Source organism: Papaver somniferum, chromosome 4, assembly GCF_003573695.1.
Source record: "Papaver somniferum cultivar HN1 chromosome 4, ASM357369v1, whole genome shotgun sequence".
In the NCBI taxonomy this organism is placed as follows: Eukaryota; Viridiplantae; Streptophyta; class Magnoliopsida; order Ranunculales; family Papaveraceae; genus Papaver; species Papaver somniferum.
The window spans coordinates 107,202,160-107,215,642 of NC_039361.1; the positions used below are offsets into that span (position 1 = coordinate 107,202,160).

At 36.8% G+C, this 13,483-nt stretch overlaps 1 protein-coding gene and 1 pseudogene across 1 annotated transcript; both read right to left on the minus strand.

Moving 5' to 3' along the window:
- Nucleotides 1-308: 308 nt before the first annotated feature.
- LOC113274157 (zinc finger A20 and AN1 domain-containing stress-associated protein 1-like) lies at nucleotides 309-1,226 on the minus strand. The gene has a single exon (XM_026523635.1). The coding sequence runs from the start codon at nucleotides 1,114-1,116 to the stop codon at nucleotides 592-594; it is 525 nt and encodes a 174-aa protein (XP_026379420.1). The 5' UTR covers nucleotides 1,117-1,226; the 3' UTR covers nucleotides 309-591.
- Nucleotides 1,227-10,333: 9,107 nt separating this feature from the next.
- LOC113272957 lies at nucleotides 10,334-12,504 on the minus strand (annotated as a pseudogene).
- Between the last annotated feature and the right edge of the window lie 979 nt (nucleotides 12,505-13,483).

Sequence of the window (13,483 nt, forward strand, 5' to 3'; positions counted from 1 at the left end):
CCTACGGTTCCTGCTCGTATTGCTTCTTTAGTTAATAGGTACTGACAGCACTTCTTCTTGGTAGTTCATTCTTTTGTTTTTCTGTCAATTCAATTGAAAATAATAAAGCTTATGAATTGTTTTGCATTCTATAACCAGTACAAGTCTACTTGTCCTAATTCAAAACTTATTGCTTCGGTATGAAATCATATATTTATGCAAGTAAGTTACCATAAGAAATTCAAGAACAACTCCCTTCTAAAGAGGAAGCAATCCGAGAAAAAGAAAAATAACATTGCAAACCTTCAATACATCTCTTTTGCAGTGAGTATATTCAAAAAGTATACGAATGTAGTGAAAAGAACGGTACATGGATATTCATGCACGTACATATTGTCACTACGAAGCTGCGTACATTTTGGAAGCTATAAGAGAGCATATATATCTTATTTACGTGTAACCTTTCTTGCTTCAACTCTTAGTTATGCTGCATAATAAGTATATACGAATTCCATAATTATCGGGAAAGATGCTAGTTTAATTACATGTAATCTTTCATGTTTCAAGAAAACAAAAAAAATTACATTCAAATTGGAAAATAAATCTATGCAATTAAAATCTTTCAATCTTGTCTGCCTTGACCTGTGGATTCAGTTTTGCGATTGTTTCTTTTCCAGCGGCCTTGTAGTCGAAGTCACAAGAATGCTTCTCAGGGTAGCGATGCATAGAGCAGAAAACTGATCCGCACTTGCACTTGATCCCGGTCAACCCCACTTTCTTGTTACAACTCAAACACCTATTCTTCACTACTGCACCACTTTCGCCTCCAGATGTTGCTGATGATGATGCAGAACTCGACAAAGCTGTAGTAGTCTCCTTCGCAGCAACATTAGAATCATCGGTAGGGTAGTTCGCCTCTGATTCCTTTGGAGAGGTTGTCAAAGCTTTCTTAGGGTTTGCAGACTTCTCAAAATCGGCTTTGGCTAAAAGAGATTGTTCTTCTTCTTTAAGATGATCTCTGTAACACTTGCTGCACATATCTAAATTCGCTGCTGTCCCAAAAAACCCACATCCTTTTGCACAACGCTTATGTGCCACGGGTTGCTCGCATCCACTAAAACTGTCTTGTGATCCCATCTTTCTAGTTTTTTTTCTTTTCTGAATGGATTTTTTTTTCTTTTGTGAGTATTTGAGTAAAAAATATAATTGAGACGAGAAACTCTGTGCACGTATATTTATAGGCTGAGAAGCCGAATCTCAAAGGAATAAGAATTCTCTAGTAAAAGGAAAGTATATATACTAGTTGCCTATTATACTACCGGAGCGTTTTACACTAGTTTGGCAAGTCATAGACGTCCTTGGAAAACTCTAGTCTCTAGATAATTCTAGAATTCTCATAGCTTCTTTCGCTAATACTTACCAAACAACAGACTGTATAGATTATACTAGATTCATCCAGTAAATACAAATTACTTTTCCAACAAGAAATCTGTTAGGTCAATGACAATTCATCCAGCAGAGCCTCTTTCTGCAGGTGCAAAATATAACATAAAGAAATTTAGACTTCCTGAAGGACACTTTTACCACAGTATGCTTGCTCAACAGAAGGCATTAATTGTAAATCCAGTGACTGTCAATAAGGAGAGCCCGATGTCAATAAGGAGAGCCCGATGCATCCATCCTAAAATATCGCATGTGTATATCTTTTCATATTCTATCTTGCCGACATTCCTCCGGAATTCCATTTTTTCTTAATTACGCGTGCATTTTTAACCACTTATTATTTGACACGTTCTTTTAATCGCCTGTTTTTATCCATTCATTCCTCGAATTAATGAAATCTCGAAAAATAGGACTACTCTTTCCTTATATATCTTCCTCCATCTTCTTCTTCCTTCTTTCTATTTTTTTGTTTCATCTTCTTTGCTACTGTTTTCTCTGATCAAAGCTAATTTCATCAAACAATTTTCTTTTTACCCATCCCCATTCCCATTCTAAAAATGGCTCCTGCTGGCAAGAAAATGGAGAAAGAATTCAACAGATTGAAGAATGAATTTCATTTGAGAGGTTATTCACTTTCTCTTCCCCCATTATCTGATTTTTCATCCAAGCTTAATCTTGATTTGATTAATTCCGATGAATGGAACAATCAAAGAGTTATTGTTTCATCGGGACAACTTTCCATTCTTCCAATTCCTCTTTTTAACCCAGAAATACCCCTATTCTATGAAATTCTTGCTGATGCTCGATTCGCACGGGGAATATTCCAACTAAGTGGTGATGCGATCAGAATAGCATATGAATATTCTCGTCGAGCAGCTGGTTTAGGGACTTCTTATACTTATGAAGTGCGAAAAGAATCGCATTGTGATAATGTTATTGATCCTACCGAATACACTCTTGATAACTTCTTCAACAATTATTATGTTGCAATTATAAAGAGTAATTTGACTAAATGGGCCGTTCGTTAAGAAGAAACGACAGTATTGCGGAAGATAATAAGATCATGCGAGATGTTAATTGGAATGAAAAATCTAACAGTTCTGCTCGCAGATCTAATGACTCAAGTTGGCTTAATTGCCCTTCCATTCTAGAAGGTCCTTATATTTCTGGTAAAGCTGAGGATGGCTCTGATATTCCTATTCACGAGAAGTTTTCTTCTTATGAACCTTGGAAGTTTGTTCTTTTGGAAGCTGAGTCAAAGAAAGTGGTATGGGGATTCGCATAAATGTTTTCAGTCTCGCATAAGTTCCTTCCAATTTCTTATAGTCACATAAATGTTATCAATCTCGCATAATAATCCCATTTTTTTGCAGGCTGCTAAGAGGACTAAGATTTCACACAATGCATCAGCTTTGCAGAATAAGGAAGTAAGAAACACTCTTTTTGATTTTAACAATATTGTTGCCTCTGTTTCTTATCTTGCTTGTTCGCATAGGTGAAGTATTTAGGTGATAAGACCTCAAGTAAAGGCAAGAATATTCCTAAAAGGCCTACGTCTAAAGCTTCATCAAAAAGGTTATCTTCAATGGATGAAGTTTCTAGGAAGCGTAAAATATATGATTCTTCCTCAAGTTCGAAGTCTAGTAAGGATGATACTCTTGTTTCTGATAATTCATCAATTCCTTTTACTTTGAAAGAGTTGTCCAATCTTTTCGCTGGAGATCTTCTGACTGCTGTTGATAATGAAGAGTTAAATCGAGCTTTTAGAATGGTTTCTAAAATATGCGATGCTCCTGCTTTAGATGATTCATCTCTTCGTGGAGCTTCCTCTGCATAAATCCGAATTTCCAATTCACAATCAGCTATTTGGTAATATTTGCAACCTCGCCTTTTTGCCTTTTCTTTAGCCTTGCTTTATTCCTAATCGTAACACTTTTTTTCATTCCCGCTGGGAGCCCGTTTATCTTATGTAATCTCCTTAGACTATCAAAGGAGACTTACTAAACTTGAGAAAGAAAATACCAAACTTAAAGTTGAGAATTCAACCAATTCTGACTTGATTCGCAGAGCCCGAGAAACAAATGATGAACTCATCGTTATGTAGCCTTTATTTCCCTTGTTCTTCTATTTTTATGCGATAATTCGCATTTCTTATTTTTTTATATTCGCAGACCTGTATAACCTTTCGGATGAGGCTGCCAATCTTCCTGATGGTGAAACCCTTTTAGAACACCTTAATTCTTCTTTAAAGAATTATCCCAACCAAGGATTTGAAAATTTGAGTTTGGAGGAACTAAGATGAAATATGCTGCTCTTAGAAAAAGCCATAGATCTTTATTGACTACATTTAATAATTTTAAACGTCGTCTTCATGAGAGCCAAGAAAAAATTCAAGTTTTGGAAACAAAGAAGAATAAGCTTATTGATGAGAAAGATGAGATTGATCTTAAGGGTGCGAAAGCACTACAAAAATTCCAAGAATCCATTGTTGAGGTTCAAAAAGAACATAACTTATCTTTGAGCGAAAAGAACATCCTTGTCAAAGAAAGAAATTTAATTCGCTCTCATCTTCTCATAGAAAGTGAAGCTGAATTTAGTTGGGCTGCTAGGGTTCTGAATGATGCTAGAGAGAATTTAGCTATTAATGTGAGCCTTCAAGCTGATCATTCCGCATTGGTTAAAGACATTGTTTCCAATTATGAAGGTTAAATATTGCTATTTTAATACTTGTCTTTTCTTTGGAGATAATTTTTTTTTTAAGTGTCCTAACCTGCTTATTCATATTTCGCAGATAAGGAGAAGAATTATCTTAAGAAGATTGAAGAGTTAGAAACTCGCTTAGCTTATGAAGAAGAGAAGAATTATCCTCGAAAAATTGAAGAATTAGAAGCTCGCTTGGCTTTTGAAGAAAAAAATTTATCTTCTCGCAACTCTAAGTATCAGCAATTGAAGAAGAATTTCCTTATTATGGTTTCAAACAATAGCAATGATGCTAACCGTGCTCGCGAAGCTGCTGTTAAGAAAGTATGCGTTGAGAATAACATTCCTCTTACAAAGTATAGATTTCCAGACATCCCTGATAATGAACATATTTCTGATATTTCAGACAGTGAAAGAGAAGATGAAGACTCTGAAGAAGAAACAAGTGGTTCTGAAGCTGAGCGAAATGAAGAAAAGTAGGAGATAATCATTTTCGCTTGTTGTAAATTTTTGTAAATACTTTGCCTTATGAATATGTTCATGTAATCTTAAAAATATGAACTTTTCAAGCATTAACTTTCATTTCTTTAATATAAATTCCCTTTGTTCGTGTTCACGTCCAAAATATCATTCTTTCGCATGTATATGAGTCTATCAACTGGGGCAATTAACATTCCCTTTGCATTCCCATTCTTACCTCTGTTAATTGACACATCTTGATAGTATATGAGTCTATTTTATAATTCTTTACTCATTTGGTGCGAATATGTTCGCGGTATTCTTTTTCCCTGTAAATTCCTGCAAAACAAAATTAGTATAAAATTTTATATTTCTCACAAGGTCTTCTTTTGCCTTCCTATGTAAAGGTCTTATCTTGCCTCAATTTTGTGTGATGCGATCGCAGGCCGTCTTTACATTGTAGTGTATCGGCCCATTGATCTAATCTTATCTTTTTCTTGTATTATTTCCTCTTCAGGTTTTTCGCATAAATATGATAAGTCTTAATACTCCCTTGAGTAAAAATTCCCATGACACTTAGTATTTTGACACAATTCATCTCCCTAATGGAGGGTGCCGTCCTTATCTTCCCCCTGATTGCCCCTTCAAGGAAGCTTACCTCTATCGGGTTAAGATTATGGCTCTTCCCATCTGGTTAATTCAGCAATCAGTTGGTTTCGTAGTCTCACATCCCAACACCGATGAGGTTTATGGTTGCGAGACCGCACCCTAAGTGGGGTATCTTCGGACCGAGTGCATCATAGTCAGGACTTGTCAAGAGTGGCAAGGTACGCTGCAGACGCCCCGGGCACTCTTGACTGAACCGTGTACCTCGGCGCCCTGATCGATTTTCTACACTCCTTAGGAGAGACTTTCTCACCTTAGTCTCTCAATCTAAGATTATTATCTTAGACTGAAAATTTAAGGTACCTCTCCCGGATGGGCATTTTGGTTTGTTCTCACCCCAAATCTCCATGACTCAAGTTCCAGGGTCGGTGTTTGTTTCCCTTGAGTCATGATTTCTAGGTTCCTCCTACTATGACGTGCGATAGGTCTTACTTTTTTGCCTCTTGCATGTATGCGAACTAGGTTGCACGCCACATCCGGATTCCTAGTCTATCTTGATAAAAATTATCATTTCTGGTGCCCTTTAGTAAGGTCTTATTATAAAGATTTTAATTTTTCTCTTCTTGACATGGTATTACTTTATGAAACTAGAATTCATCATTACATTTTCAATTTTTTGAATTTATACAATTCATGTCGAAGTTTTCTTACAGTATAGCGAATACAAAGTTTGCAAGGATCATTAATAGAGGGTTAAGTAGAGTTGATGATGTCGGACAGAGTTTGGGAAATAAAATTCACATTACCCAAAGCTTAGATATATCCATTACTCATATTATTTATTTATTTATTCCCTTCAGTTTTTGTATCTCCTTAAGCTCGCAGATGCTTTTCAGAATATTATTTCTCATAACCCTTTCAACCTCCTATTTGCGATGACCGTCGCACACTTCTTTGATGTCTTGAAAACACAATTTCTGCCTCTGTATTCTTTCTGCTTCTTTAGAAATAGTATTTCTGGTTCGCTTAGTATCACTACCCATATAAAATCCTGCTTCAGTATTTTGCTTATCTGTTTGTCCAACATTATATACTGCGTCCACCATTAACCTCTCAGCTCTTTGACTTTCTGCAACATGTTTTTTCCAATTTCTTCGCTTACTCTCTCTTTCTTCACATTTGTCTATGTCAATTTCTTAACAGTTTCTGCTTTCCATTGTATCTCCTCTTATTATACCAACACCCTGGGGTAAAGAAAACTTTATACACTGATGAAATGTTGAGGCCTCTCCCATGATACTATGTAACCATGGTCTTCTTATTAGAGCATTATAGGGAGATTCAACATCCACAACACAGAATACAATTTCTGTTGGCATATTTTGAAGAAGAATCCTCATAGTCACCTCACCTTTGGGCTTGTTCGCAGTTCTATTGAAGCCGTAAATTTTATATCTTGACGGGATCAACTCATTGTCCCTTCCACCCATGGTTTTGTATGTAGGATACAATAAAATATCAACAGAACTTCCGGGATCTATTAATATTCTATTTAATCCCCAAGTGTTTGCTTCATCTTCTTCATCATCTTCTACTTTAGGTTTCAGATTAATTCCTAATCTCACTACTAATGGACATTCATGCGATTCCCCTCCTCCTTGTGTTTCTTCTGCATTAAATGAGATAATATGTTTTTGCCAGTCTTTCAATGGTGAGACTTTCGCAAGATTAAGAATTTCTCTTCCATCAGCATCCCTCGCATACACCCTACTTAAGATATTGTCATGAAAATATTTTATGTTTCTAAATGAATGTACAATTGAATTACAATATAGGTTCTTCGCTTTCGCACCGACTTCAATTACAAATGTATTCTTTCCTTTCTCCTTTGCACATATATTTCCTCCTGATGGTGGTGGTGGTATGTTCTTTGGTTGTTATGCTAAAAAATGATCCAATTTTCCTTGTTCAATCATTCGCAATATGATTTTCCTCACATTTATGCAATTACTTGTTGTGTGACCATGAAAGCGATGATATACACAAAATTCTCTGCTTCTCCTCCCAGGTGGTGGTTCATCCCCTACATTTTGTGGATATGGAATTTCTTCCATTAGGATGACAACTTCCCATACTTTATCTACTGTAGTGTTCAGATTTGGCATATTGATCTGTTCCCATACTATCCTTCCAGTTCCTTGTTTTTTACTATAATATGGTTGTTGACCTTCTGAACTTTTTTTGTGGATTATCCCTTCTTTGAATTTTATTACTCCCTCCATGATTTTGAAATTGTCTATCTCAATACTCTTTGTCAAATTCTTCTTGATCTGCACTACCCATGGCTATTAGATTTTGTTCCATCTCTGTAATATTCCTTCCTTGGTTCCCTGCGATGTACTCGCAACAGCATTTGCCAGTCTTGGAAGTAAACTTGCATTTCCACCTTTCGCATCAGGTACTGCAACTGGGTATGACTCCATATCTCTTTGTTTCTCCTCAATTGCTATGTACTCTTCTTGAAATTCGCGCAGCTCTAACATTGTTATTGTGTCCTTTATCCTAAACATTTATGTATATAATAAATCTGTAGAGAAAAGAGCATTAATAAATGCAAGAATAAGGTGTCGCCCATTTACTCGTCTTCCCATCTCACTACACATGGTTCTCCATCGTGTTGTCAAATGACGCAAACTCTCATTTGTTCTTCTGCGAAGTCCAAATGTCGTCTCAATCCCTGGTCTTGACATATTATTACTTATATATTGTCCTAAAAAACGTTATGTAAGTGATGGAATGATCCAATGGATTATATTGGTAATCCTTCAAACCATTTCAGAGCTTCTCCTGCCAGGCTCGCGGCGAAATACTTACACATTACTGCATCATTGTTCTCCCACTGCAATAAAGATCGTGTGTAAGCTTTCACATGTTGTATCGCACAGGTACTTCCATCAAATATGCTAGTGAATGCTGGTAAACTGCATTTAGCCGGTATCACTGCCCTTTGAATCTGCTTTGTAAAGGGAGTTTTCCCAGCTTCCTCCACTGCTTCTTCTAATTGTCTCCTTCCACCATTTCTTTTTGCAGTCATCATTTCTCTAAATTCTGCCATTTCTTTAAGAATTTCTTCACTTAAGCTTTGGTCTATACCTTCACGCATAGGTCTTTTTAATCTTTCTTGCCTCAGTCCATTCTCATGATTATTCTGACGTATTGCCTCTTGTACCTCATATTATTCAGCTTCTTATCTCCTTCTCATACGCCTGTCAGTGTGCGTTTCGATCTGTGTTCTATCATGTCGTTCTTCTTCACCTGTGCGATCATGTCGATGTCTGGACATTTCTCTTTCTTGTGGTGCAACCCTTCTTGGTTTTATATCATTCATGCGATGATGTTCGCGTCGCCTTACTCGATTATCATGATTATTTTGGCGTAATGCTTCTTGTAATTCTCTCTCTTCAATTTCTTCCCTTCTTCTTTGTCTGTCTCTTTCATTCCTTACACGTGTAACTTCCCTTTCACGCTCATTATCTTCTCTTAACATTTCTCTTCCATGTAGTATCATTTGCGCTTGCTTCCGATCCTCTTATTCTCTTTCAAAATCATTATATGTGCGACGTAGAAGTTCACGCGGATGCTCATATCGATTAGTTCCAAAATCTTGGACTATATCCCTTCTCCTTTGTTGGTCCTGTGGATTATCATCTATTTGCACATCTTCTTAAATAGCTTCCATGCGTTGTCTTCGCCTAGGATCTTCTTGATTACACCTACTTTGCCTTGATGAACTCCTGCTTGATCTCGACTTGGATCGTGTAGCACTTGTCGATCTATGTTCTTGCAATCTAAGATTCTCTTGCATTAATTCATTCTGACGTATCAAATTCTCACGCTATTCACCTTCTCTTCGTCGTTCTGTAATCAATCTTTGTCTAAGCTCTGCAATTGTCATATTCTCATCATTCCCCTCAATTCTTCATGTATCTCCAGTTCTTTGTATTTCCTCTTCAATCGAACTTGTTTGCGAAGTATAAACACTTACTCTATCATAATCAATATCATTGTTATGTTCTTGTTCACGCTGAGAACCAACTGGATTTTCGTTTCCTTTATTTTCTTCTATTCTATCTTCTTGTTGGTCAAGATTTGTAATTCTTCTTCTTTCAGCAATTCTATTACTCCTTCTGGCTGTTGTTCCATGTTCAATAGTAGATCCAAGTCTTGCCATCTTCAATTTCTAGATCTTACTTTTTCCAAGATTCTATGAATTTATTACCAGGATTTATCACCCAATGCTGTTTCTGGCGCCAAAAATTTAGTTGCAGGAAAACCTACAACCACACCCCAATATAACTATACCACAATTCAAGTAATCATAATGAATCTTGTATTAACTTTCAAAGATTATAATTGGATATATTGATTTTACAATGATCTTACAATGACTTTACTTGCTCTCCAAATAAACTTTCTCTCTCCTAGTTTCTTGTCTAACACTCACTAAAAGATCTCTCTCCTTCTCTTGATAACTTCTTTCCTTTATATAGTGATTCCTCATAGTGGATGACAGCTAAGAGATCCACTATTTACGGAATCACTGTGCGATACATTCGCTCATTTACAATCACTCACTCTCGCACAAACTATACCTCTCATAGAACATCACACTTTACTCGTGATTTTGCTGACATCATCCAATACGTCACTTCAATCTTGTCATGTGCGATCATCCTCGCTTACATCAGATAATCCTTACTTCGCATACTTATTGATATGTGCGATATTCCACTCCTACAACTTTCTGGGAGACCACTCTAGGGGACAACACTTCTCCTTGTTAGTTTGTTCTTTAGTTTTTGTCTAAGAAAAATGTAAATAAAAATACTTAAATATTAATTCGTATTCTCTAACCAGTAAAAGTCTACTTATCGATAACTACCAAGAAATTCAATACCTTCCATTGATTTAAACCAAAAACAACTACACAATCTTAGTACAAGAAGTATAATACTTAAAAGAGATACCACTCGGAAAGTGAAAGAACATACAAAACAGAGAGACTCACCAAGGTCCCGAAATCCTTAGAAACCTCGTTCATAAATCAATAATTAAAACAGGCATTCGATAAAATCTTACACTTCGCTTATATCTTTTCGGATTTCTCAGTATAACATGTTCTTTCAGCTGCTGAGGGTGTAGGAACATTACAAACTGCAGGTTACGGCAAAGTAGCCATCACTGATATAACTACCGAAAACCAGTAGTACACCCAAATAGTAAGTAAACAAGATCTAAGACATGAGATACCAATTTGATTAAAGAAATTTTATTGATTTACTTAATGAGAACTCTCGATTACAAGTTTACACACAAAGGAAAACCCTAATCTTACTCTCTAAGCTAAGGTTCCTACTCTACCAAAAATTCCATCCTTCATTCGTATCCCAAGGACCTCTATTTATAGGCATATCACCCTTAGTGCTGGAAAACTCATTTTTCTTCGTGGGAGCTTCGTGGTCTTGCTTTATCCTTCGCCCAGCCCGTTTTCCATAAAGGTTTTCCCATTCTTTCGCTGATACCCATGTGATCCTGTCGGGACAGCTATCCTATTTCTTGCTCAATAATTTACTGTCTTCGCCGAATGACTTCTAAGCCAAGCAATCTTCCTTCGCCTACATATATGCTTCGTGTGGTACCTTGCCAGACACTCCTATAGCTTTCTCGTGACTTGGACACTTCTCGCACTATTACCTCGTGCACGTATCTTCGCCAGTTAATTGATAATGACTTTCTGACTTGATTTGACAAGTCACTGATCTTTGACCGAGATACATTCCTCTTTTTAAGGCCTTCTCGTGTTGACACGTGGTGAGTCTATTTTGTGTACCTACAACCGAAGAAGACTTTGAGAATGTATCTTTTCCGGAACCATGGCATCATTGTCCTTAAAATCAAGTGATTCATCGTTATAACTATCCCACCATTTTGCTACTAACATCTTAATGTCTTCCCTATCCATGTTAGCTTCTTTGCCTGTGTATCTCCATGGTTTTGATCCCTACATTTGAAAATTTTCCAAATTGAATTTGGTTACGTAACATTTTGATTTTTTAACCTTAAAAAGATCATCAAAAAAAAAAAAGATATTTTGACACTATGGAACTTACAGAAGCACAGAAGTGCACCACTTTTAACTTTGTCGAACTCAAAATTCTCTGGATGGTTCCACAACATGGTTAACATCAAGTTGTATGCGGGAGGGATGGGTTTATATATGTGGTTGAAGAACATACTTAAGAAATCCTATATCATGAAAATTAAAAAACAGAAGACAATCAAAATTCGAACCATGGAAAGTAACTGAACATTTTTCATAGGGTATCTCAACACTACGAAAACTCACTTGCTCAGCGAAGGACGTTCGAGTACTGTCTTGGAGAGTCTGAAGAAGACTTTCACAAGTCAACCTGCTTGGCTCAAACACAAACATTCCTGCATTGAAATACAAAGGAGGAGGTGAACCCATTTCAGTAGGCCATATAACTTTCTCAGGGCACTGTTGGCAGTAGCCGATTGAATATTGAGGCGAATGACTCCATGTCTTTTCACAAAAACAACCCATCACAGCGTAGAAATATCCATCTGCCGCATCGAAAAGATGGTCTATATTCTCGACCACTAGTATATCCGCATCTGAATACATCATCTTGCTGTGCTCTTCAAACTGTACAAAGACTAACCAGTTCAAAAAAATTAATTTAAATGACTGCTGTCACTTGATTATCCTTTTCAAGATAAATAAATATCCCTTAATTTATAGCCTACAAAGGGGGTATAAGCGGAGTGTAAGAATGGTTAGAATGTTCATAAAGATTACATGTGAAACTTTAAATAAACCTTAGATCCCACTCCGAGCAAGTCTAGCGCATTACTTACTATACAGTGATGAATCATGAAAATGTGCATGAAACTACTTACATCCCGTATACGTAGTTTTGAGTAGTTGATCACGTAATATACCCTAGCAAACTGCGTCTGCTTTACCGGTGGATAAATTTGCTTGACTTCTCTAAGAATACATCCTTGAGATCTCAAGATTTCTCGGCGTTCCCGTGGCACATCAGGTAGCATGGCAACAACCAAAGGGTAAGCACTCTTAACTTTACGTAAACTCTTTGCTAGTTCAACTACACCCTTGACATAATCACCATTACCCGCTGAAAATGTTACATAAGCTTTCATTGAATATCCAGTATTAAGTATCTGAGATTTACCAGTACAAGGAACAACATCGATCGACATCTGTGATGCCATTACTTAACGGATTTGAAGGTTACTAATCGATCGAGTGAATTAAGTATTCATTCAGATGAAAAAGAGAGAATTCACGTGAAAAGAAGTTGAAATTCCAAAAATCGTTGTTTTAAGGAGTATCTTAGTTATTCACGATGTACAACTATAATGAATGGCTTCCCACTTTAGCCTATTACCATCCTAAAATGACTCTCTAATGGAATTTTTCTCTCAGGAAATTTATTGTTATTTATAAAATAGTCCGGTGGTCAAGGCACAACGTGCTTTATCAGAACTAATGTGCTTATGACCGTTGGATAAAGGTCAACGGGTAGATCTCCACGGTGATAAAACAATCCATCCGTCCATCCTCCATAGGTAGATGGAAAAATGATTACTCCTTCAGCTGGGTAGTTGTGTCGTATAATATATTACACTATTTTTATCGTCAACATTACATAACAAAAGGTCTTCCTTCGATCGACCAATAGCGGCTAAACATGATTGAATGTAATTCAGTGTGTTGGTACCCACTCCTTGATTAGATTATTATAGATTGAGAAACCGAATCACGACGGCATGTATATCTTTGCGCAAACACCAGAATCTTCTTGCGAAAGGAAAGTATACCAGTTGCGGATTCCACCAGTTGCCTATTTTTTATCCTGGTAATGAGGATCGGTCAAGTGGTGGATCCTATATAAAGAGAGAAGTGGTACCTATGATGACATGGTGTGGCAACTTTTACTCACGTAACTCACCGGAGGAGGTGGCTCTGTGGCAAGTTATAACTTATAACTGGATCTCATGGAACGACATTCACGTTTTGGGATCTCCGCGCCCTAGTGACAAGCACTTCTCCTTGTTAGATTGTTCTTTTGTTTTTTCTCTATGCAAACTGCAAATGAAATCACATATCTATACAATTGTAAGTGATTAGCATACTCTTAACCAATACAAGTCTACTTGTCCGATAACTAACAAGAAATTCAATATCTTA

Coding starts and splice junctions, on each gene's coding strand:
- LOC113274157 (XM_026523635.1), bottom strand. CDS start 1,116: ATGGGATCACAAGACAGTTTTAGTGGATGCGAGCAACCCGTGGCACAT.